This window comes from Grampus griseus (genome assembly GCF_964374135.1).
Source record: "Grampus griseus genome assembly, chromosome: 6".
Classification (NCBI taxonomy): domain Eukaryota; kingdom Metazoa; phylum Chordata; class Mammalia; order Artiodactyla; family Delphinidae; genus Grampus; species Grampus griseus.
Genome location: NC_139000.1, coordinates 42,943,127 through 42,970,416, shown reverse-complemented (window position 1 = coordinate 42,970,416; position 27,290 = coordinate 42,943,127). Strand labels below are relative to the sequence as shown.

The 27,290-nt window shown below is 43.1% G+C and overlaps 1 protein-coding gene and 1 pseudogene across 3 annotated transcripts in view; one reads left to right on the top strand and one right to left on the bottom strand.

Moving 5' to 3' along the window:
- Positions 1 to 26,807, bottom strand: part of PRUNE2 (prune homolog 2 with BCH domain) — a 271,709-nt gene extending 244,902 nt beyond the window's left edge. For both annotated transcript variants that reach the window (XM_082655958.1, XM_082655959.1), the window contains exon 1: positions 26,609 to 26,807. In XM_082655958.1, the coding sequence (XP_082512084.1) occupies positions 26,609 to 26,644 (36 nt within the window). In that variant the 5' untranslated portion in view covers positions 26,645 to 26,807. The remainder of the gene's footprint in view (positions 1 to 26,608) is intronic.
- LOC309823711 (small ribosomal subunit protein eS4-like) lies at positions 18,763 to 19,471 on the top strand (annotated as a pseudogene). The gene has a single exon. The product of its transcript is annotated as a small ribosomal subunit protein eS4-like (transcript).
- Positions 26,808 to 27,290: the final 483 nt, after the last annotated feature.

Below are 27,290 nucleotides of genomic sequence, written 5' to 3'. Positions count from 1 at the left end.
GGCCTCTCACTGTTGTGGCCTCTCCCGTTGCGGAGCACAGGCTCCGGACGCGCAGGATCAGCGGCCATGGCTCACGGGCCCAGCCGCTCCGCGGCACGTGGGATCTTCCCGGACCGGGGCACGAACCCGCGTCCCCTGCATCGGTAGGCGGACTCTCAACCACTGCTCCACCAGGGAAGCCCCTATATTTTTCATTTTTAAAAAAATCAAAGAGATGGCTTCCTAATGGTGGAATTCCGGGTACGGCTGCGCTCAAGCCTTTAAGGTGACCTTTCAGGAATCCCTCCAATCATCCACTCAAAAGACATCTCCCTTGGCTGTTGACTTTCTCCTAAGTTTGTATGATTAATGCTTTAAAAATACTGAGACAGTAGGGTACAGTAACCAAGTATGGTCAAATGAATAAACTACTATTTGAGGAAGGAAATTCTTCTCTGGGTTATAAATAATGCATAATAAGTTAAAGGCTTTTACAGGGACAGGCAACTGCTACCTCTTATAATGTCACTTCTAACCATTGGGACTTGGAAAGAATATCTGTCTAGAGGGTACACTTGCTCAAGACAGAAAATAAAACCCACTTAGGTACAGTGTAAAGATATAATGTGACCCTTCACAGGATCTGGACCCAGCAGGAAGTGGCGGTTTAGCAGCGGTGTTGTTACTGACAGATTCTGGGGCTGATCAAGCCGTTTAGCAAAGCAGAGTTAGGGATCAATAGTCACATCAGCAAGATGCCACAGGTCCTGCTGATTTCTCAGAAATTGTGCTCCACAAAAGAAAGGTCAGCACTGTGGTCAATCAGATGATGCCTGAGGCCACTGGAGATGCAAGGCACTGATGACTCCCAGCGCAAGAATGAAGACTGACCTCGAGGACAGTGCAGTTAGAGAACCAAATTTTCTCTTTAAATTCTACCGAAGAGGAGAAGGGAAAGGGAAGGGCAGTGGAGCAGCCTTTACTCTTAAAGCACATGGGTGTGTAAGAGATTGGAGGAAAGGAGCAAGAAGGTCTCGAGCAAGAAAGTAAAGCACAATGTTCTTATGAAGAAGCAATTGCCCCCTTGGCTTGGTTTTTCTGATCCACAGGCAAGTCAGGCTTCTAGCTGCATAATAAAAAGTTACTTACAGAGGACCAGAAATGACCCAGCATCTAGAGTTATCGAATCCCTAGAGTAACACTCTGTTGACCAGTTTCTGAGATATAGGGCAGATCACCACGTTAGAAACGCCGGAAGATGCAGAGTCAGCCTTTCTTATGAGGAATAAGATGATTAAATAGGCTGCAGGGATTTTCTCCCTTTATGATCTGTAAAAACTGAAGCAGACAAAGTATTCATTCCTCTGGGCTTAATTGATTCTGTGACAGGTACCATGAGGATTAGAGCATTTCTCAAACTCTCTTCTAAAATTATAAAAAGTCCAACTACTTGCTCTGATGAACCCGCACCTACTCCCCCACCCCAAAGCAATCTGCAGTACACGGCATTACTCTTGTTTTCAAGCATATATTTTAAATGTATGAACACAGAGACTTCTCTTTCTTTCAGTCTTCTGTATCACGAAAATGTTTTACCAGCACATAAAATCAAGAATTATGGGGCTTCCCTGGTGGCGCAGTTGTTGAGAGTCCGCCTGCCGATGCAGGGGACGTGGGTTCGTGCCCCGGTCCGGGAAGATCCCACATGCCGCGGAGCAGCTGGGCCCGCGAGCCGTGGCCGCTGAGCCTGTGCGTCCGGAGCCTGTGCTCCGCAACGGGAGAGACCACAACAGTGAGAGGCTCGCGTACCGTAAAAAAAAAAAAAATCAAGAATTATGAAATGAAACATTTTTATTTTCTGTGTGGATGAACCAATGATAATATCTTACATTGAAATAGCTCTCCAGGGTATACTAGGCAAATCCCTAGCTTTTATCTCAATTGACCTTCACAGTCATTCTGAAAAGTGAGTCAGGGGGGCTGTGTATTGGAAAGTATTCCCCAGGGAATGAAAGTTCCAGAGAACACTTGCAAAAAGTTTGGAAAACACTGAGTTTAACAATGTTTAAACACATGTCTGTATCACAGGGCCTCTCAGATGTTTCATGTTAGTTCATTGCAAATCTGTGTGTGTGTGTGTGTGTTCTGTGTGTGTGTGTGTGTGTGTGTGTGTGTGTGAGAGAGAGAGAGAGAGAGAGAGAGAGAGAGAATATATCACAAACTTATTTACCACAAAACACTTTTTCCACTGCACGTCTTATGGAATTCATGTTGGGATTGCCCCTGCATCACCATTTTGCTGAGACATGATAAATATCTACAGTTGCATTTTAGATATGCTATATTCAACAACATTTGATAAATGTTTACCGATCCTCAATATGTCAGACACTATTCTAGGAGCTGTTAACAATGCAGAAGAAAATCCCTGCTTTTATGTAGCTTATATTCTAATGGGGAAAAATTAAATTTTAAAAATTAATAATAAATAAAATATGAAATAGGGATAAATACTAAGAAGGAAAAAAGTAACAGGAAAGGTAACTATGTGTGTGTGTGTATGTGTGTGTGTGTGTGTGTGTGTATGTGTCTGTATGGGCCTGTGTGCTGGGGGAGGGACAATGTTTACATAAGGTAGCCAAAGAAGGCTCCCTGAGGTGATAGCTAAGTAAGGCCCCAAAGGAGGTGAGGGAGGGAATTATCACATATCTGGAAAAGAAGTATTCTGAGCAAAGGGTACAGGAAAGGTCCATAGGTGGGACTGTATCAGAGAGAAGGATTCAAATTTGATTAAACCATGGCCCTGTTTTTCATTTCTACTCTAGCGATTACTCAGTCTATTAAGAAAGAGGCCTAACATTTTTTAAAGCCATGCATGTTTTAAGTACACATAATTAACAAGTCTTGTACTTTACTGTGAGGAATCAGAGTCTTTCATTTGTGGTTTCTCAGACACTTTCCCTAGGGATTCCTGGGACACTTGCAGGAGGGTCTGTGAAGTCAAATCTATTTTCATGAAAATGAGAAGACATTATGGCCCTTTTCACTGATCAGACATGTGCACAGTGGAACAAAAGCAATGGTGGGTAAAAGTGCCAGGGCCTTAGCAAGAATCAAAGCAGTGGCACTAAGGTAGACCTGTAGTCCCTGCATTCTTCACAGCCACGACCCTGCAGGGCAAACACTGCTGGTTTTATTTACAAGTGTCCTTGACAAAACTGTTAAAAAACAGTTAGTTAATTAAATCTCAAACCTGGAGTAAACACATCTTTTAATACTCTGTGGTAAAATAGGGCACATGCATAAAATATTTCTGTTGCATTCTGAAGACCAATGGTTGTCCAGAAGGAAAAGGAGTTTTGCAGTTATTTAAGTTGTGAGCTGATTAGCTGCTTCTCACTAAATATTTTTGTTTGGGAAAATATAGTTATTTTTAATAAACTATGTTATTTTGTTAACATGTAATGGGTTTATGTTATTTTTAATGAATTAATAAATTAATATTAAATTTTTTCCATTTTAATTTCTGATATGGTATTTATTGATAAATGTAACACACATAAACAGAAGCTTTTGTCATCCTCAATCATTTTTAAGAGCATAAAGGGTCCTGAGCCTAAAAAGTTTGAGAAACACTATACTAATAAAACAGCAAAAATACCATGCATGGGCACATATATGAGTATGTATAGTAAGCATAAATACATATGCTTATGTGAGGTGAAATTCACATAACACATTAACCATTTTAAAGTGAACAATTCAGTGACATTTAGTACATTCAGAATGTTGGGCAACCATCACTCTATCTAGTTCCAAAACATTTTCATCACCCCAAAAGGAAACCTTGTATACGTTAAGCAGTTTCTTCCCATTATCCACCTGTATCCAAGCCCCTGGCAACCACCAATCTGCAATCTGTACCTAGGGATTTACCTATTCTGGACATTTCATATAAATGGAATCAAACAATATGTGACCTTTTGTGACTCTCTTCTTTCACTTCACATAATGTTTTCAAGGTTCATCCACGTTGTAACATGGATTGTGGGTGCTACATTCCATATGTATTTGTTTTTAATTAATTATTCATCTTCACATATTCTTTTAAGGGTATATATATGATCTCCGATTAGAAAATCTCTAATTCAATATGAATACACAAGAGTGTGTATTTCTCAATATTTGTCAAGGCACATACAGACTTCCACTGTGCACAGTGACTTCTGCTTATGGTGTTTGTCTACAGAACAATCATGAGGCAACTACTCCAAATAGTGAGGCGACCATCAATCGATGTATGATAAATATAATCACCATTCTCAGCGCCAAGCATATAAAGTGCCTAATGGTGAGTGGGGGAAAATATTATTCATTTTGTAACATTCTCTCATAAAATGTATCTGCACATGCAGGTAATTTTTGTTGTTGTTGTTGTTGTTTAGGGTTGCTGACTTAGAGGGAATGAGCAGTTTACTAGAATGGGGAGAAAAATGAATTTGAGACAGGAGGCCTGGGTTGGAGCCCAGCTCCCAGTTTATTAGATATGATACTTTCAGCAACTTACTTCCTCTTTCAGGCCTCAATTTTCCCACTTTGAATGAGGAGGTTGTCTCTCCTACCTTTTGCACACGTGTCTCCATCTATCAGGAGTCATTCACGTAACCATCTTCAAGATTTTTGCCCACATGTACATCACCTCTATTATGTGCTTACATTTTAAATGACTCATTTTTTTATAAAAGCAAATTTATTTGAAAAGAAAACCGTATTATTACTAATAAATATGGTAAACCAGTGTCACTTGCAAACAGAAAAAAATATAATGAATCACTTTCAGTCATCCAAGGATCCCCGTTACATCATCTTTTTTCCTACAAAACATCCCACCTTTTGGATAATACTGCTCATGCAGCCATGATCAACCCTCTTTGTGAATCGATAAGCTGTGGCCTTGCTTACTTTTAGAAGTTAAGATTCATTACTTATTCTCTCTCCCTTGGAAAGGCTGATGGAAGTATTTATGGTTTTGGGTACCACAGTAACCGAGCAGTGCTTGGCAGAGCTTTGAGATAACAGGATGTAAGTGACATCCTTAGCTTGGGGCTTGTTTTGAACATGAGAACCCGTGTGAATTCAGAAAAACCCCAAATTCCCCAAATAGTTACAGTATGGCTCTTGAGTGTACCAAACAACTGGACCACATTTCAGTTTCATTGCCTCTTGGACTCTACCTATAATGAAAGGGACTCAAGATGCTAGGAAGCACTTGGCACCTGACTCCCCTTTTCTTGGGCACAGAAGTTACTCCAGGGAAATACATGATCTTCTGTACTATTTATAGTACAAAGCCTGTTGCAAACTGATTGCAAAGATGGTCCCTCCCTTCATTCATGCACATACAGCTTCTTCCATCAAGAGGAGAGGTGAGTCTATCTCTCCACCCCTTAAATCTGGACTGGCCTTGTGACTTGCTTTAGCCAATAAATAAAAGAGCTCATAGAGTCAGTAAGAAAATTAGAAGAGATAGTGTATGCAATCTACTTAGCACAGTGTCGGGCACATAAGTCCTGGTTAAGTGGTAGCAATTATCATTGAGAGTATGTATAGTATAAACAGCATGTACCAGGAATGTTGCTCTCTGTTCCAGGAACTTTGATCTTCATGTTTCCCTCGCCCTTCTCTCCTCTCCCCCCTCATCTTCTGGCTAGGCCCAGATGCTATCAATCGATGGATGGCATGACCAGCTAAAGAGTTTGCACAAAGCATACACGGGTTACAGTTTCCAAGAAAGTGGGAATTAACCAATCTACCCTTGGGTTCACCACAACCGCAGATCCACCCTGGAGTTAAGGACATTTATGACATAATCTAGTTGGAGCTAGTTTAATTGAAAATATCTTCCTTGGGTAATTTTGAACCCGCACTGAAGAACTAGGAAAACAGACACAATTTGTTGAGTGTCATTGGCTAAGCACTTCATGTGCACGATCTCATTGAATCTTCACAGCAACTCTCTGAACGCCCTGAGACAGACTCTAAATTGTCCCCATTTTACTGATGAGAAAACTGAGGCTTGGAGATATGAATAATTTGCCCAATTATGTGGAAGGTGCTGTGAAAAAATTTAAATAAGAACCGATTCTTGTTCCTCAATCTTTCAATACTAAAGATCCCTTTAATTTTCTCTTTCCTTAGTGGAAAGAGAGAGTTTTGAGAGTTTTAATTTACCATGTAACAGTATTATTATTGGATTGGTCAAAAAGTTCATTTGGATTTTTCCGCAGGATGCTATAATATTTAAATCAACCTCTGTCTTGGACGATGTCAAAGTGCTAGACCTCCTGGTTTGGAACTGTTGAACTAGCCCTAGCTCCTCATTTGCAACTGAAGAAACAGAAGCTCAGAAATAGGCTCAGGGATTTGCCAAGGCCACTCTGCTCCCATGTAGAAGGAAATCACTAAAATCTAGGTCTTGTTATTCCCTGTAGCCATTTCATTTTCCATGACAAAATTCTCTGGAACATGCTCTAGTCACAGGAACAATTTGTAACCAAGTCACCGGTAGGAGGTGACAGAATTAAGGCAACAATCATCGAAGAGGCTTGTCACGTATTTAAAATCTTCATGGCAGCTGCTCTGTATGTGCCCCACCTCTTGGCTAAGTGATTATTAACCGCAAGAGAAGGTTCTGATACCATGTAGCGTAAAGGCGAAAAAATTAAGAACTTTTTAAAGACAGGTGACAACCAAAGCAGATTACAAATTACATGAAAGATGATTCGCGTGTCACTGGAGTAAAGGATTTCCATAAAGGGATGTAATGATGTACTGGGAAGAACGCGGAACTGTGTCATCATTCTTGTTAATTTGGGGCTTGCTTTACAAGATGGCATTATGTCTTCCAGTTTGGTGTCATAAAGGCTGCAACAGTGGGAGAAAGCTTCATGCGATAAATGGGACAGAAGCAGGACCTTAAAATACAAGGTAAATTTGAGACTTATGTGAGGTCTTGCCCAGGGAAAATTAGGGCTGAAGATCTCCCACCCTATTCCCAGGGACTGCTAATTCTGGTTCCCTGGGGTCTCCCAGGACAGTGGAAGGGAAAGAGGGGAGGGGAAGGGAAATAACCATCGATGTTTACTGAGCACCTCTTATTACGTGGCAGGCAGTAGACTAGGATTTGGAAGACATGAATGGATTGAACCTTTACAGCGGCAACCTCAGTTAAAATGCTGCCTGTACCAAGAAGTAGCAAAGCATGGGGGTGTGAATGCAGCCTTGGAAGCTAGACTGCTTGGGCTCAAAACTTGGCTCTACCCCTTCCTACCTGCGTGAATTCAATCAAGTTATTCACCTCTGCCTACCTCAGTTTCCCCAAGTACAAAATGGGTAAAAGTGTACCTACAAAATAGGGTTATTGTAAAAGTGCAATTATTTCGTAAATATTTAAAGAATATATATAATGCTCTTGTACACGGTCCTGGCTGGATAAATATTAAATAATATTACATTATGAGTAAACCAAGGCCCAAAGAGGTTAAGAAATGTACCCAAGTTCACACAGCGGAGAAGTTGCTGAACTTGACATTCTGATTCCATGACCCTTGGTCCTTTCCTTTCACCTTGGGGCTGCTCAGGCTGAGTTGATGGGATATGAGACCAAAACAGGCCAGAAGCTGCATTACAATGCCAGGCCAGAAACTGCATTACGTTCCCTAGTAAGCGCCCCGCACAGCACTAACCTGCATATCTCCACCCATTTCCCCCAAAACCAGTCCAAGCCACTGACTTCCAGACAGAAGTCCTGTGTCTCTCCTCCTGCTCTTGTCTGGAGTCTCCCAGCAAACCACGCAGCTGTCCCCACTTACACAAGCCCCAAATGCACATGGTCGCCAAATGAAACAAGGACTTTATGCACAAATTTTAAAGAATTTTCACTCCCTACAATGACTGAAGGGCATGAACGCTCAACCGAGAGATAAATTTCTCTAAGAGAAATTACTGCTAATCTTATCAAGAGGCCAAGAATTTAAGCCCTTACTTTTTGTGTTAATTTTGATTTTGTTTATTTATAAGTAAATCTTAAACTTGGAAACATAAGTCTGATTGTCTATCAGTTCTAAAATTGGTGGTTTTGGAAACTCTAATATGTTTTTCAGGGGGTCAGATATCCAACTGGTAGAAATCATCATCGTCGTCATCATCATGAAAGCAAACACTCAAACATTTTTATGTATCAAACGCAATTCTATAAGTTTTACATCTACTATCGAAGACAATCTGTAAGCCCCCCTACAAGGGGGATCTATTATTATTCCCAATTTATATATGAAGAAGCTGAGGCCCAGAGAATTTAAAGGATTTTCCCAGGCAGCCTTGCTCCATAAAGGCTTCCGTGTGATCTAAAGCTGTCAACCCAGCTTCCCCAAATCTTTAACTTGGGACACAGACGCAGCCTAAAGTCATCCCAAATGTGGCCATGGAATAACCCCCACCCAAGCCTCATCTGAAAGCGTAAGAGATGACTAAATAGCGAGAGGAGGTTTCCATTGAATAATAATATTAAACACTGCCAGGGAATTCCCTGGTGGTCCAGTGGTTAGGACTCCACGCTTCCATTGCAGGGGGCATGGGTTCGATCCTTGTTCGGGGAACTAAAATCCCTCAAGCCATGTGGCTTGGCCAAAAAACAAACAACAACAAAAACACTGCCAAAGGATCTCAGGTTTCTTAACCAAAGTATTTATTTGGTGAATATCTACCCACTGATATGACCATTACTAGAATGGAAGTGTGGTTCTAGCCAGTGTTCACCTGACAGGATGAATCCTAGCTTCAGAGCACATAGTACACTACAATATTATTTCTACTTATTCATTTTCCTTCTTATAGAAGGATGATAATATGTCCCTGTGCAATGTCATGTAACTGCAGTGCCCGCCTATCAGAAGAGTGTACTTCCTGTTCCACTACCAATGGGCTTGGCCATTGCTGAACCCTACCGGCTCCCTTACTTTTCTTCTGCCCCAAGAGCAGCCTATCCCAAGACATTGTTGCTCCTTTAGAATGAAGAAGGCACTTGGAGTCACAGCTGACCCTCAGCAGCTTATAGCATGAGTGAGAAATACGCCTTAGCTGTTGAAAGCCACCGACATTGAGGACTTTTGCCATCAGAACATAACCTGGTGAAAGCTGACTGACACAAAGCAGTATCTAAAATGATGCCTAAAAATTCGAAGATGTCTGCTGATCATCCTCAAGCTACATGAGTTTCTGAAAGCCATTCTGGGCTCCCCACTGTGTTAAGAGAAACAGAATTCTGTGTTAAGAGAAAAGGAACTGGAAAGGGAACAGTGGGCTGCAGGAAATAGAGTGTGAACAAAAACCACATCAGAGAAGCAGAGTGACAAAGCAAAAGCCATCAACAAAAGGGCATAAATAATAAAGGAATACCATCCATCACAAAGCATCACATACAAACGTGCACCACTAACAACAGAGAAGGGGACAAGGAAACAGAAAGTAGGAGAGCATCCGGATGCCGAAGGACGTTATCAAAGAACGACAAGGAAAGAGAGAGACAAGATGGTGGGAGGAACTGTGAATAGTCTTAAGAGAAAAAAAAAGTTGGACCGCAACATTACGTTTGCTGCAGCAAGTCCCCTGCTAGAAGGAAAGTGCAGTGAGGCAGCCTCTCCTCCGGGGAAACATTCCATTTCAGCTGGGGACAGCCCCACCAGATTCTAACACACCCTTTCAGGGGGCCATGAACGGTGCCTCCTGCCTCCCCGTGAATCAATGCCCTGGGGCCTCGCTACTGAAATTGGAGGTGGCGGTGGGGGGGGGGTGTCGGGGGGGGGCCGCTGGCGGCATCGGCATCACCTGAGAGCCTGTGAGAAGGGCAGAATCGCAGGTCCCACCCCAAACTGCACTGAATCAGAATCTGCATTGTAACAGGATCCCTGGATGATTCCCATGCACAGGAGAGTTTAGTAAGTGCTGCCATTATGTCCACTCGTCCTGAAGTAAATGCATTACGCCCCTGATGCATGTCAAAATGGAAATATAAGTTATGACTCAGGTATAGCATACTAGAAATTTAGCTCTAACATTCATTAGTTGTGTGCCCTGAAGCAAGTCACTTGACCTCTCCCGAGCTTCAGTCTCCCCCTCTGTATACTGAGCATAACGATACCTTTCTCAGAGGATTGCTGTGAAGGCCAAATGAAATAACATATGTTAACTGTAGAGTAAATACTGATAGATGTCAATTCCCTTGCTTGAAGGCCAAGAACAGGTTTTGCTGAGGAGTGAGTGGCAGGGGTAAGAAGCAGGAGAAAGATATTTTGAGGAAATGAGGGCAAAGAGAAGGTCCAGCAAGGGATACTGTTCATGGCAAGACACTAGCTTAACCTGAACGTTCCTAGCTGGCCCTCCTTGTTCTCTGCCCTCTGTCTTTGAAACAGCAGAAGTGTATTCAGAAAGGAGCTGGACGCTAGAAACCGTGGCACACAAGGGTTTACTCGCAGCATCTCCTGCCCCACAGCATACTAATTATTTAGCAGATGTGCATGACCTAACTACACAGCTAAGTCTCTGAGAGTCAGTGATTTTCCACTTGCGTCCCAACACTTATAAGAAAATATCACCCCAAGTATAGTTCCCTCGGCATATATTAAAGCTTCCCAACACAATATCAGCCAAGGAATTACCACACTGTATACAAATCATCCTGTTAGACAATAGATTCCTCTTTTAAAAAATCATATAAGGTTTTTAGGAAAACTGGTGTCCTATAAACCTGAAAATTTCATTAATGACAGAATTTCAAGCCCAGACTAACCTTGAGCTCTGTCTCTCTAAATTTCCTTTCAATTCTGTGTGGCTGTTTCCCTTTTTTCACCAGTGTGAATTAATGAAACTCTTAAGAAAGTTACAGGCAAAGCAGGACCTCTATCCAGGGGCTAATATGTCTGATGCATCTTCATCTCTGTATGTATTAAATTTAGCGACCACGTGGCCTCTGTCACGCCATGGCATAAGAAACGTTGATCTGGAGATATATGTTTCTTAGTGCGAGACTTTGGAAAGAGAAGAATTCAGCTTAAACTACATTAAATTGCACTAAACTAAAATTACCCTCTATTGCATCAATATGGGGGTGCATTTAGCTTTTTGGCCAGTTAATGAATATGCTCCATATGGAAAAATAGTGGTAAGGTGGGTGGAGACAGAGAGAGAGAGAATTTGACAGAATTACACCTCCTTCGTAGGAGGGAAGGAGCTCCTGTGACGGGCAATTGAATTCCCTTCCCCCCATTCCATAGACCTCTCAGCCGAAGCTGACACAAGTGACATCCAGGCAACCGTAGGCCCATCACAGGTATGAAGGATGATGCCCACAGGCCCTCCAGAGACCTGCTTCTCAGGAGCCTCCTTCCCATCACAGGTGACATTTGGTCTCCAGAGCCTGTGGAGCTCCACATGTTTCCACCAATGATGCCTCCGTTAATCTCACATTTGCAAACTGTTTGTCGGAGGCCGTCACACAAAACTGCAAACTCAGTGGGCTTGCTTTCCTGCGTGTTTCATGCAACACAGCTTCAGCAGGAATGTGTTTCATCGTTGGATAGTCTCCTCTTGGACAAGTGCTGTATATTTTTACTCAGTCATTTTCTCGTATGGAGATAAAACCAAGCAACCAAACTCCAACTGAAACCATCAAACTACCTTTTGAAAGGGTAGACCAATTTTTGTTCCTACAGATGAGATTGGAAGCAAAGGCATGGGACTCCGAAGACACAGACTCTCTGCCCAGCTCTGCCACCTACCAGCTGTGTGTCCTTAGGCAAGGCTGGATTTCACCTCTCTGGCCTTTTTCGTCTCCTCTGTGATGTAGATATAACAACATGTGTCCTACCCCGAGGTTGAGCAAATGAGATCACACAGGTGGAGGCAATTATGAAGTGTAATACTACTTGGCTTGAATGACCACGCCAAGTATAACAGCAACTAGCTTGACCGATCCATAAGGCTCAGTTTTTCTTCAAATAATTGCGAGAGGAAGTGAAAAGAAAAAGAGAAAGTGGCAGATCCTGCTTCTTCGTCCCAAATAACATTTGTAACTGGTGTGGCGTAGATTGTATTATGATTGTCTTAATTGAGTAGCAAGGCAGCTTCAGATTAGTTGATCAAATTCACATTTTTTACATTAGCATAGTACTGTACAGTCTCTCAGATGTGTCAGGAGCACAGACCCAGGTGTCACAACGTTCTATGAGACAAGTTAACCTTTCTGAGCCTCTCTGCATCTTGAAATTTGATGGATTTCATCCAGAAATCAATTTGGAAAGATTTACCAAGAAACTTGAGACTCCTTGTATCTTTTGCTCCAGTAATTACATATTTGAGAAGCTATTTTAATGACCTAATCCTAAACAGGACAAAATGTTTTAGGTACGAAGATATTTGTTATAGTGTAATTAACAACAGCAAAAAAAGAGGGACAATCAAAATGTTTAACCACAGTCCAACTTCTTTATAAAAATGCATGTTATTATTTAAGATGTCGATTCAGAATGCTCTGCAATAACATAGGGAAATATTTAATAAATTATGTTAAGTAAAATAAAAATCAGGGTACCAAAATGTATGAATATCCTACTTTAATCCCCCACACAGGAAAAACTAAGAAAACTACTTTGCCATAACATTGCCAAGAGTCATGCTTCAATGAAAGTGGTTAATTTTTAGGCTTTTTTCTATTGTTTACAGTTTATTTTCAGTTTTCCTCTATTTCCCAAATTTGCTTTAATGTTTCTTATTTTATAAATAAATGAAACCTAAAACATAATACTAGGAGGTTAAAATAGTCTAAAGTCACCTGTTTCAATGTTAAAGATCTATGCTTCTATGATAGTTTCAAATGTAAAGATCTGTGATTAAAATAACTAACAGTTTCAAAGCAAGAAATCACTAACGAAAGACTATGGCTATAGAACGCTGTGTTTAAACATGTGGAATCCCAATGCCTGTTTCCACAGCACTCCCAGAAGTGACGGGCCAGGGTGTGTCCAGTGTAACACAGGGCGGCTGTATATAAATCTTGCTGAGAGCAAAAGTCTGAGAAAGAGGCCAGTAGTAAGAAGCATGACTCAGTGTTTATGAGATTCATCGGAACGGTCTATGTAAATGCCAGCCTATGAAACCCTGTGTGTGTGAATTATTTTTACAGCAATGTCATACTTGGTCAGAAGGCTATTTTAGCATGAAATAATTCTATAGGTGTGAGAAATACATTTTCCCCCCTCATAGGGCTCAGAGTGACATAATACTTTGGAGAGCTAATGAATTTTACAAAATGTTTTAAAAGCCGGTTCTGGAATGGTATTTTGATCTGCATCCACCACAGTGAGTTTATGTCTGGATTCTTTTGGAGACTGGAGTCAAGAGTGATGGTGCTTCAGGCCACGGTCCAGGGGGAATCAGCCAGCTGGCAAGCTCATGACCAGTTCCACACCAATGAGGCGGCTTTGCTTTGTGCATGGCTTGATGTTAGGGTCTTACACAGCAAATTCACAAAGAAAGAATAGAAGAAATATTCAGCTACAGAATAAAATTCTCCCTCTTGTTTATCTTTCACTATGACCTATATACATGTCCTAAGACCATGTTTTCAATTTGCCTACAATCTAAAAAGAAAAAAAAAAAAACAGTTTTCTCAATGATCTTGATAAACACACAAAATATAAAACAAACCCTGAATTGAAATTGAGGTTTGTATTAATCCACACGGATGGGTCAAAACGCTGCTCACCTTTCTTTGAAAGGATCCAGGCCTCCAAAAGTCAGTGGCTTTGGGAGTCTGTTTATATGGTAGCTGCCAAAGGGTGAGAGAATTCTGCGTGGTGTTTCAGCCAGGAGATGCTGCATACAAACCAAATCAGGCTGCTAAGGGCAGCGGGAAGATGAAAGCGTTAACAAAGCAGAGGATGGAGGCCAGAGAGTGACTTGCCCCCCGCCTCCCTGCAAAGGGACTCAGGGACACTGCCTTCCCAGGGAAGCAGCCAGGCACGTGTTCTCGCAGACATACCCATGGCAGGGGAGCAGCTAATCTATCCACCTGTCAGGACACTTCTGTCTGCCCAGGGCCAGGTGCTAGTCTGGCCAGCAACACAGGCCACTTGCTAGAGAAAACGTGTATGAAGAGCGCAAAGATTAGCAAAACGCTCCCACGTCAGGATGAGCTTCTGCCCCAGCCCTTACTTCTCTTCCATTCTGGAGAGCAAGAGGGAAGCATGCACAACTCTGTCTTGCACCCTTCAGTTAATTAATAGATCATTCTTCACAGCACAAAATAAAGGACATAATTGAATTGTTGGGCCTCTTTAAAAACAAGCCACTTATCCTTTTTTATTTTTTTTTAATTTTTATTGAAGTATAGTTGATTTACAATGTTGTGTAGCTTCAGGTGTAGAGCAGTGATTCAGTTATACATATTTTTTTTCAGATTCTTTTCCCTTATAGTTCCCTGTACTACACAGTAAAACAAAGCCATTAAAGTCCTATTTTTTTTCAACTGAGAGAAAGAAATGGTTCCTACGAGTGGGAAATCTTCCATTAAAACCTTTCAGATAATTGAAAGTCCAGCAGCAGGCTGCCCCTCCCTCTCTGGCTGTTCTTAGGGATGTTATTTTCCAGGCCATGGTCATTGCTGCAACTTCTCTACCGAGTCCAGAACCAGATTAAGTTCTCAACTCAGTGTGGGAGTGGAGAGCGGGGTTTCTCCCATCTTGTATGTGCCACGGGCCTATTTATGCCTTCCCACATCAGGCTCACATTTTTAGCACCATCACTCTCCGTCCTGACTCATGATCACTTGCTATAAACCATGACATTTCGCATATCTGGCTTTGCTTAAGAATGAGGTCACCTATGCAAGGGACTTTTCCAGACAACTGAAGCTTACCCTCTGTGTGACAATTTCTGTTCAATTTTTTCTCTGTTAATTATCTGAGTTGGATTTTGTATTTTCTGAAATTGCTCACATACCCCACCTTCTCTTAAATAGACACCGAGCTTAAATAGTTTTTCTTCCTTGATTATTCAGGGTCATTACTGTGAACTTTCTGTCACTGATGTTATGGCCTCCAAAGGCTGTGCAGGTATTTAGGAGCATTTGCCCTACATGACACTTGCTGAGAATCTGGGTCCATTTCTTTTTTTTTTTTTATAAATTTATTTATTTATTTATTTTTGGCTGTGTTGGGTCTTCGTTGCTGTGCGCGGGCTTTCTCTAGTTGCGGCGAGCAGGGGGGGCTACTGTTTGTTGCGATGTGCAGGCTTCTCATTGTCGTGGCTTCTCTTGTTGTGGAGCACAGGCTCTAGGTGCGGGCTTCAGTAGTTGTGGCACATGGGCTCAGTAGTTGTGGCTCGCGGGCTCTAGAGCACAGGCTCAGTAGTTGTGGCGCACGGGCTTAGTTGCTCCGCGGCATGTGGGATCTTCCTGGGGCCAGGGCTTGAACCCATGTCCCTTGCATTGGCAGGCGGATTCTTAACTGGGTCCATTTCTTAAAGGTTTGTTTGATTTTGGTTTTGTTTGTGCAGTTCCCCTATTGTAAGTTATAAGCAATTACAGCCTCTGGCAACCATTTCTCCCACCACCTTACTCTGAGAAACCGAGCTCGTGGGTATTCTGTCAAAGCGCAAATTAAGTAATAAGGATGACGATAAGCACTAACATTTGTGGGTCTCTGCTACTTTCCCAGCATTCTTCAAATGACTTACAGGTATCATCATACCAATGGGCTCAGAAAGAGAGTCTGGGGGATCTCCCTGCGAGAAAAGAACCAATTATAAAGATACGGTTTTTTTTGTTTGCTTGTTTTGGTTTTTTGTGTGGTACGCGGGCCTCTCACTGTTGTGGCCTCTCCCGTTGTGGACCACAGGCTCTGGACGCACAGGCTCAGCAGCCATGGTTCACGGGCCCAGCCACTCCGCGGCATGTGGGATCTTCTCGGACCGGGGCACGAACCCGTGTCCCCTGCATCGGCAGGTGGACTCTCAACCACTGTGCCACCAGGGAAGCCCAAAGATATGTTTTTAATACTCAATTGCAGGTGTCTGAAGGAAAGCTGCCTTTGTGTAACTTTCAGTTTTCCGGAGACCTTGGGTCAGCCGATGTGGCCAAATAAAGTGAACTCCAGACACATGAGCTCTTGCTCTTGCAAATCATTCCATTCTGAGCTTTTGGAAGGATTTCCTTCTATGTCTCACCACTTTTCAAACATGCCTCCCCCCTGAATCCTGTTATTCTTCACTTATCTCCTATTTCCCTTCCAATTCCACCTCCACCTTCCTTCTTTCCTTTCTCCCTCTGTTCCTTCACCCCTATATGTGTCTCCGAGTATAACCAGCAGTTTTCTGAGGCACTGCTAAGCTGGCAGACTCGAGAGCAAAAGCGAAACTGTACAGCAGAGAACTTGAGTCCTAATCCCAGCTCTTCTGGCCAGCTGTGTCACCCGGGCCGAGCTCACCCAATCTACACTCACTCGCTCACTCACTCAAACAATTCTTCTGTCTCCAGCAAGAGAGTGACAACAATGAAGGAAAAAGATACAAATAAACTTACTTACAAAACAGAAATAGATCCACGGACATAGGAAACAAACTCATGGTTACCAAAGGGAAAAGGAGGGGAGAGATAAATTAGGAGTTTGGGATTAATATATCCACACTACTATATATAAAATAGATAACCAATAAGGACCTACTGTATAGCACAGGAAACTATACTTAGTATTTTGTAATAACCTATAAGAGAAGAGAATCTGAAGAAGACTATATATAACTGAATCACTGTGCTGTACACCTGAAACTAATGCAACATTGTAAATCAACTATACTTCAATAAAAAAAGATAATGAATGTGTTTGGTAACCACACGGAAATTGTTGTTAACAGTGAGTTAAAAAGAATACTTTATAGACTATATTCAGAATTTGGGATTTGAACTGGAGCTCACATTTAATTGTACACTATTCATAAAGAAAATGGTAATGATAAAATTACAGAGAAAAGGTTTCCGCTAAAAAATGCATTTTGAGAATTTCACTGTATTAATTACTACTTATTTATACATAATACTACTAAATCTAAATAAGTTTCTGAATCGAAATAATGTTTGCACATGTTTTCACGCATCAGTTTTTAATATAAGACATCTAAACAAGAGCAAAAGAAAGCTTACTGTAGGTCATTTAAAACTCTGTCATTTGTTAAAAACAAAAACAAACAAAGAAAAAACAATGAAGGAAGCTGGAAAACAAAAAGCTGTACTCACAACCTTGATGGCAAATAAGGAACAACTTCTAACTGTTTTAAAAAAGCCATTCTCATTATTAAAAATTCACTAAATACCCACAATATTTCAGTCACTCTAAAACTAGTCACAGACCCTATCTTCCAAATAGTTTATCAGTGTTTTATTTTTCTTTCACCTAGGTAGACAGTGAAACAGTCTCCCAATTTATTCAACCAAATCATAGACAGCCCAGCACCATATTTTTCTCACAGCAGGTTCTCAGTAATAGTGATTGATTACTCAGTTATCCAAGGGTTTTTTTTTTAACATAAAACAGTCAAAAACTAAGAAATGAATCTCTCTTGGGTCAAAGTGAACTCACTACCTAGCCCTCCCATAAACCTGCCGAGTTGCTCACGTTTTATTTAAAGAGAATTAAATGTTCTAGGACATCTGGTGGTAAGACACGAATGTGGCAGAGGGTCCTGGAATGGGAGTCAGGTGATCTGGGAGCAAAGTCTGGCTCTGTTCTTTACTGGCGGTGAAACCTTGGTCAAACTTCTTGCCCCACTGAACCTCAGTTTCCTCAACTGCAAAGGGAAATAATAGCTACCTCACGAGACTATTTTGGGTATTAAGTGGAAAAATCTATTTCTTAGAACTAAGACAGATAATCAACAAATTCGAACTAAAGGGAGCTAAAAATCATCCCTGTTTCTATAAAATGTAAATAGGGCTTCCTGGCTCTCTTGTCCACCATGGTCCTATTCATGTTTTTATTACTGTGGGTGGAGGACACATTCTTACCTTAGTACATACATACCTGCAACCAGCCCTAATATATTATTGTTCTCATTTGACAGATGAGGCCAGTCTGGAAGGCCTTCAACTTTCCTCTCAAGGACTGAAAATCTTCTCTGCCAATCTCTCTCATGACATTAATACTGGCCCAGAAGCATCAGAATAAGCTGGGCAAGCTTGGTGTAGTGGCTGGGATTGGGGGAGTCTAATTTTTACCCTTTGGACCACACAGCAGAGGATCTAAGGCTCTAATAGTTCCACTCTGTCTGCTGATCTGCCCAATGTGGTTTTGCAGAGCGCCCCATTCCCTCCCCTGCCTCTCTCCAATCCATTCATGCTTTAATTCCACCAGTATTTACAGATTCCAAGCAATCATGCGTAAAAACTAGCCTCATTATTTTACAGTAACATTTCGTATGAAGTGTGCACCATATACAAAAGGGCTGTATGGCACTCCTTGACCTTACTGTTTCTCACCTCCTTCTAGTAAACCAACCAGAATTCCCTTATACGGTCGCCATCCCCTCTTCAGATTCAGATGTCTAGGAGTCTGCACCTGTTCATCCACTTATTCATTTTACTAAGCCACTACAATGTCTCATGCATTGTGCAAGCCTCTTGCCTTATGGCTTCATTCATTCTAAAAACACTGTGTTCTTTTTGTGCTTAGCACAGTCATGGCTCATGGTCCCAAGAAGCCCCTGAAACATGTAGCAGCTCCAAAGCACTGAATGCTGAGTAAACTGACCAGTATGTTTGTTCCTCATCCATCAGGTGATCCCCACAAGCTGAAAGAGTGTCTCCCCCTCATCTTTTTCTAAGGAACAGACTTAAGTATTCCCTGACAGGAAAAGAAGTAAAGAAGATCTGCATGCAGCAGTTCCTTAAGGTTGATGGCAAGGTCCCAACTGATAGACCTCATCTACTGGCTTCAAGGAGGTCAGCAGCATTGGCAAGACTGGGGAGAATTTCTATCTGATCTGTGATACAAGGGTTACTTTGTTGTTCATCGTATGATACCGGAGGAGCCAAGTACAACTTCTACAAAGTTAAGAAAGATCTTTGTGGGCTCAAAAGGAATCCCTCATTTGGTGGTCCATGATGCTCGCACCATCCACCATCCTATCCCCTTCAAAGTGAACGACACCATTTAGACTGATCTGGAATCTGGCAAGATGACTGATTTCAACAAGTTTGACACTGGTAACCTGTATATGGTGATCAGAGGCGCTACCTTGGGAAGAATTGGTGTGATCGCCAGCAGAGACAACCAGGTTCTCTTGATGTGGTTCATGTGGAAGATGCCAACGGCAACATCTTGGCCTCCCCACTCTCCAACGTTTTTGTTATTGCAAAGGCAAAAGACCATGGATTTCTTTTCTCTGAGAAAAAGACATCTGCCTTACCATTTCTAAAGAGAGAGACAAGAGACTGGCAGTCAAACAGGGCAGTTAGTGAAATGACCGCTAGGTGACATGATTGGAACGGTCTTTGTACTTAATTAAAGAAAATGTGTCACGATTAATGGCAAAAAATACCTCACAAACAAACAAACAAGCAAACAAACAAAAACTGCTTACTGAGCTTCAGGCACTGCACCAGGTTCTGGAGATACAGTGGTGAGCAAACCCATACAGAGACCCTGGTCCCTACTCTCGTTAATCAAACAAACATGCCCAATAGAGATATAATAACAAGTTGAGGTAAATGACCTAAAAACATCACCCCAAAACCTGACTTAGACTCATGAATTGGGGAAGCTGGGTGGGAGGGGTCATTCAGCAAAAGGCTTCCCTTCTCCTTAACCTGATCAGAAGAGGTAGGAGTTATTCAAGCTTAGGGAGATAGGAGGAGAATCCAGCAGAAGCTGGACAGCAGATGGGTCAGATCCCAGAGTCAGGTTAAGAGTGTTGTTGGTTCTTCAAAGGGCAATGGAAAGTGATAATAAGGATTTAAGGGAATGATGGGACAGATGTGAAAGATGCTTTCACAATGATCTCCCTGGTAGCAGTGGGAGAGCGGTTTGCGGGAGATCAACTTGTTAGCTGGCCATTGCAGTCATCTGGATGACTTAGTGATGTCTGGGATATGGTGGGTGGGGAAGGGATGGAGGAAAAGAAAGTTCCCAGTTGGAGAAACTGGATGAATAATAATGCCGTTCACTGAGATAAGGAACTGCAGGAAAGGACCAGCTTGGGGGCAAATGGAGAGAAGCAGCATTGTTCCAGGTTCTGTGCTGAGGGCTGTAGGTACATTATTTTGGCTTTATGACAAACCTGCAAAGTAGGTATCATTATCTCATTTTTCAGATAAAAACCCAAGGCTGTATTATCAGCTTAGTTTTTCTAACCCAACCTTTGTGGCTCTGATTTTGCAGGGCAATCTAGTGCCCAATTAGCCTCCCAAGAGCTCTTAAGAAGAAAGATTACCTTTCCCTGGAAACCAAAGCCCAAAGTCACAGAGCTCAGATCGGAATGGATTTGGAACGTTGCCAGAGATTTTGAGTAGGCTACTCTGGGACCCATGGCAGGCAGCCACATATGATTGTGCAGGTTGCATACTGCACAAACCCAGAGGGTGCCAGTCATATCAAAGTCCATGTGAATGCTGCCTCCTGAATATATCAGCCCTGTCCCTCTCCAGTTTCTTTTCAAAGAAGACTCCAAACTCCGACTCTCCAATAAACCTCAGGGTTCAAAAAGAATCAGTGACCAAGGCAACACCGTGCACCTTACCCCTCTGGTCCCAGATGTTCTTTCCTCTTTTGCAGCCTTCATTCAGACCCAGGTATTCATCCCTGACCCTTGTCTGCTTACCTAGTACCCCAGGGAGGAGTAGATGTAAAGGTAGAGTGAGACGTCCATCACCAAACCACTATTGCTTACAAGAGCTCCCCAGACTGATACACCAAACCTAAAACATTGTTAATATCTGCCCAAATAAATGCTACGTAGAAATAAACAAGTTATACCAAAGCTGTCACCTTTTTACGTAGTTAACATAAAATATTCCTCAAATTTCTGATTAAAGGGCGTCCTTGCTCACCTGCTCGCATCTTCCCAGACCCAAGGTGATGTCTGAACAGCAGTGACCAATTGTTTATCTTTGAGGAAGATCAGTCCCCTCTGAGATTTACACTGAAAAAGCCTGGTTCTTCTCCACAGGCCCGGGGGCTGGGACAAACCACAGCTCTCGGTCTGAAAGCTCAGGCAGTGAGAAATGGAGCTGACTCTAAGACTAAAGCAATCAAGGGCCCTTTTCTCATCAGCCCCTAAGACGGTGGAACCACATTCACAGAAGTACTCTGGATTCCTGAGTTTCTTCCTTGGGAATGCTCCGGCAAGAGGCACAGTCTCAAGTGCACCAGCCCTCGGTTATGATGGGGAGGGAGCTGATCCTGTGGTCTGTGATCAGAACGAGCTCAGCTTTCCAAATGAAACTCCTCCGCCAGCATCTCCATCATTACTAGTCCTTACCACCATGGCCCTTTAAAAGGTACCAACATTCTTTTTTTTTTTTTTTTTTGCGGTACGCGGGCCTCTCACTGTTGTGGCTTCTCCCGTTGCAGAGCACAGGCTCCGGACGCGCAGGCTCAGTGGCCATGGCTCACGGGCCCAGCCGCTTTGCGGCATGTGGGATCTTCCCGGACCGGGGCACGAACCCGTGTCCCCTGCATCGGCAGGCAGACTCTCAACCACTGCGCCACCAGGGAAGCCCGAAACATTCATTTTAAAGACGCTTTTTATTGATACACATGACCTTGTTCCTATAAAGGAAATCAGGAAGGATATATTTCTCAATTTCCAATCAAATGATTCCTCTGCAGACATGCTGCAGTGTTTTTCTTTTTTGGAAAACCCATCTCCTCTATCAACTCTAATGTGGTTGTTCATTTAGAGTTTTGAATGTGCTTCCTTATACCTATGCTACATACCACAGAGTATAAGTTGACATTTAGGGTCATCCAGAATTTTTCTTCTATGGAAATTCACATATGGACCAACTCGCACTGCAGAAAGGAGCCCTTCGCCTGCAGCTGTCACTGCTCAAGTGGCAGATGCACTCCCCAGACTCTAGCAGTGACGGTGACCCTCTCCCCACAGCATTCCTGGGATATTGATGTGCCCTGTATCCTTCTACTGGCAGCTGACACTCCCACCACACAAATGCCCAATGCTGGCTCATGACCCACCTCTGAGGGCATGTGGGCTGCAGTGGTGCCCCACCCCTGAGCAGCTGCTTGTATTGCATCAGCTGGTGGAATCTGGCAATGGGAGAGGCTTGGCAGGCAGTCTACCCGGTACGGGGACCCTGGCTTCCTGCCAGCCAGAGTTCCAGGGGTCTAATTCCTTATTTACTTTTTTTTTTTTTCCTCCGAAGTTCATGGGAACTTGGACCATTTACTGACATCATGAGGCTGTCTTGGCCTGAATACATTTTTGAGCTGACCACTATGAAACTGGAGGACATTTCCCAAATCACAGTCTAGGGCTGGGAGCCCTCATTCCCTACCCGTCTTCAATTTCTCTTACCACAGAAAGAGTATAACTAAGAATGACTAAGACATCACTATGGAAATGGTGTAACTAAAAATGGAAAGCATGGCTAAAATTTAAGGATGGACCTAGAACTATAGGATTTGATCTCTGTCCCTATTCCAGCTAGAAATGGGCAGGTGGAAAAGGAAGCTGGGTGGGCACTGGCAGGAGAGAAAGAAAATGTGTTTCCACTCATTTCTAGTTCTAGCAATGAGTATACAGATCAGAAACATAGCTGGGTTCTCGAATGGGGACGGGAACCCAGGTAAAAAACATCATCCTTTGATCACCATCTCTACAGCCTCGGGGTGGGGGGGGGGCGGTCTTACTCTCCTGGTGTTTATTCTACTGTCTTGGTCGTTGAACAATAATTGGATCAGTTCCTTATTTGTCAAGAAGGCACCATTTCTGGAGGCTGTGCTTGGGAGGAGTGACTATTTCCCTTGCTGTCCTCCACCTCCAGGTAAGGTGTTTTACAGAGAAGCTCCAGGCACCCAAGCCTGTTCTAACCACGCAGAAGGCAGGCCCCCTTGAGAAGCATTTGAGATCCAGGAGGTGGTGATCCAAGGCCACACTTGAGGTTTACTTTTGCCATTTCTGATAAATGCCACATACTCTCGGGAATGAAGGGTGGATATCAGAAGGGGAGATTTAAGGAAAAGCCAGATGAGATTAAGTAAGTGAATCTGCATCAGTTTAAGGACCAGCAGAACTGGGGTGAAAAAGAGAATTAAGAGACCACTCTCTCAATTTCAATAGAATTAAGCTCCAAACTACCTGATTAAAAATGAAAAACATCCCTTCTCCTTCAAAGGTTTCTGCTCAACCCAAGGGCCTGGCCTAGAAGAGCAGAGCTTCTCTCCTCACAATGACAGATGAATAATAAATGCTCCTAGTCGGAAGAAAGGGCATACAAACAATTTCTCCAAAGTTGTGATTATTGGAGATGCTATTATTGGCTAATAGCAGTTTCATTTTACAATTTAAAATTCCTTTGGTCTATTGAAATTAGCTAATTCCAATGACAAGGTTATGTTAATGTAACGGAGCAGGACCCTATGAGGCCTTCCTGGAACAGACTCCTCTCCCACCTTGTCCTCCACCTTTCTCCTGTCTGTAAAAAAAACTTTAGTCTCCTAGGCCTTCCCTGAGTTCCAAAGAGTAAATTTAATGAGAGAAGTGAGAAAATGCAGGAAAAAAGGAAAACAGTCAAGCAAGACAAAATAATCATAGTTTAGCCATTAAACAAAGTCAAGGACTTTTAGTTCCTCTTCAAGGGCTATAGATAATATTCTGAGCCATATCCTTTGAGCTCTTTGCAGATAATGAAACTGCCACCAGGTGGAAGAAGTTAACTGTATGCGGCCCACAAGCACATAGAGCCCAGACCAGTTGGAATCAGAAGGTTGATGATGCTGCCTCCCAATTACCTCACCACCAACCAATCAGAAGAATGTTCATGAGTTGATCACGTACCCCACAACCCCTCTCCCTCACCCTGTCTTTTAAAACCTTGCCCTAAAAGCCACTGGGGAGTTCAGGCCTTCTGAGCACTAACTACTTGGACTTCTTGCTTGGCACCTGCAATAAATGCTGCATTTTCCTTCACCGCAACCCAGTGTCAGTAGATTGGCTTTACTGCATGCAGGCAAGAGGACCCAAGTTTGGTTTGGTACCATTAAGACTTTGGAAGGGACAATGGCTATTCCAAACCATTAAAAGACATGTATCATATCTACAGAATATCAAAGCAAGAATTCAAGTAGGTAGACAAAAACCTGCCTATTAGACTTTTTTTAGGTATCATATAGATAAATCTATGTCAACTTCTGACGGAAAACAGCTTAAACATAACACCTAAATTCTATCTAATTCTGGTCTAATAAAGCATAAGTGAAAACCAACATGATAATTTTCTTCTCCCTAAAATGTTTTCCAAAGGATTAGTCTAATTTTTAAAAATCCTACCATTTTATTACGGATAAACTTCTCACAAATGAGTGCCATAATTATTGACTTAATATTTTTCTCCTAAACAAAGGGTATATATCCTCTAAAGTAAAAGGTTTACCTACTACTATAGTTGAATGTTGCATATTAAGTAAAATTTTTATTTACCTAGAAAATGTAATTTATCAGGGGAAATGTGACACTAAAAGTGACCAAAACACCTTTACTGTGGCTGAATATGAAAGGATAATTGTGATCTCTAACAAGAAACCTATCCTAAGAAAAAAATTAAAATTAGCAGTAATTGTTCTTCTGGCTAAAGCAGGAAGCTGGGAATCGTATTTCAACCACTTCTTTTTCCTGTCACTCTTTTAATAATGTAGAGTAATTGCTCGTCTAATGAAGGAACTCGGTAAATAAACTTACTCATTACTTTCAACTGATTACTCTGAAATAGGGAATTTCTCCATCACAGCAGTTGCTCTTCAGAAATGAGACAAACCTCTTGCTCACATCAAACCCCACAGTCGAAATGTTTATTATTAAAATAAATGTTATGGGAGTGGAACACAGGTGCAGTCTACAACTGCGCGATCGCAGATTGCTATTTATTTTCACCCACAAAACAATGAACTGCCAAAATTGACCTTTTCTGATTATTTCTCACTCAGTGTTAGGTAAGTAACAAAGAGCATACTTATACTATCAGAAATGAAAGTGATTTCTTCAATCAGTTTCCTCCTTCGTGTGCTCAAGTTAACCTGTAAGAGGGTCAGCAGTAAACACAGAAACGATCACAAACCTCAATTCTGAAATCTCCATAGACTATCAACTCTCTGGGAAGCTTAAGGTAGAAAACAATGTACTTATATTAGCATTAATCAACTTTAATGGTCTTTTTAAAGATACTTACAGTAAAATCTTTTTAAGAATCACACATCTGTCTTCATTCCCTTTGTAGTGTGAGGGTAAATGAGTGACAGTAGTAACCCTGCAAATAGTCTGCCTTGTGATTAAGACGTCATCTTAATGCAGACTTTATATTTTGGCTTTTATGAAGGTTTAAAGGTTAAAGGCAACATAAATTATGCATCTCCTCCTATGCCAGGCCTGTACAAGGTGCTTTCCCTGTTCATTAAAGATATTGCTTCCAAATGGGCAAAAGCTTTGTTTTAAGGGCCAAAAGAGAAACATTTCCCTTACGTTCATTACTGCAATGCTGGAGAACCAAAACAATTCGGAATTAGGAAACTGCTAGAATGTTGTTCCAGAATGTATAGCAACTGTTGACAGACACAGTGAAATTACCCTTCACTCTTTGAACAACAGTACAGTTAGAGCCAGCCAACATGCTGGTCTCTTCCCAGGAGAACAATGGTCTGGCAAGCCTCACACCACCAGCGACAGTTGGGGTTCTCCCGTTCTGCCTCTGCCCCAAGTTGCAGTTCTGAACAGGGACCGGAGAGACTCGATTCGCACTGGAATATCCCTAACTCCCGCACTGGAGCAAGCTCCGCGTGAGGGATGCTCGGGTAAACTGCGCATTCTCACACGTTACTCCTAGTCGGCATTATTACTTCCTCACTTACGTTTTGCCACGCCCTCCAGCTAAAGTACGGTTTCTTCTCCTTTTACACTTACACGTACCGCATCTGCAGAAGTCTGGGCTCTTTTTCTCAAGGACCACACCCATTTATCCTCTAGCCTCCAGGAGCAAATTGTAGATTTGGCTGGATCTGCCTCTCTCCAACCTCAAGCCAAAGGAACCAAAGCTGGACGCACAGCACCCAACTTCAGCCGAGTCACGACTACCCCCAGCCCAGCACTTTGGCTATGAGGGAGGATTATGGAGACAGACTGCCCGCTGCAAACCCCAGAGTTCCCGAGATTCTTTCCAGGGGACAGTCCGTACACCCTGACAACTAAGTGGCAAAGTTGTTTCTTCCTCCTCTGCTGCAATGTCCTTTCTTTTTCATCAACGCGCGCGTGCACGCGCGCGCGCACCAACACACACAGCCTTGCTCCCTCAACTTACCAGTTTAGACTTGGCGCGTTGCAAAAATTCTTCCATGTCGTTCCGAGTGGTTTGGACCAGAGGTACCCGGAGAGCGCGGAGGACTATCTCCTCCGGGGCGAGACGTGCCGGGTCCCCGGACAGGGGCCGGCCCGGACGCAGCGACCGGCTGCTCCCTCCTACCGCTCGGAAGCGGCTGAGGTTGTGGCTGCGCCCTCGTCTGTCGCCTCGCAGGGCTCCCGCCCCACCCCGCGCCCGGCTGCCGGCTCGGGGCGCCTGACTCTGCCCTAATAAGGAAAGTGGGTGTGACGCCCGGGAGCCCCAGGGCGCGCCCCGCACGCTGGCTGGCACGCGCCTGCGGGGCCGGAGCTCTGGGCCGAGTCTCGGAGGCGGGGGTGTTGGCGGATGGCGAGGGGCTCCTCCGCCAATCGCAGGGCCCCGCTGCAGCCTCCTGACGTGGCGCGCCGAAAGATGCTGCAACCATGGACAGCGCCCAGAAGTGCGAGCCAAGTGCAAGGGGCTGCTGCAGAGGGAGGCTCTGCCGCAGGCACAGCCGCTGTCAGCCAGGGGAAGTGGAAAGAGGACGAGAGAGCCCCCACCCCCACCCCCGCCCCGAGAGCCTCCCTTCTCGGCCAGCGCCTCCCTGGCTGGCTGGCAGGTTACAGAGGGCTCCAGCGGTCACTTAATGAGCTGGCTCTGCTAG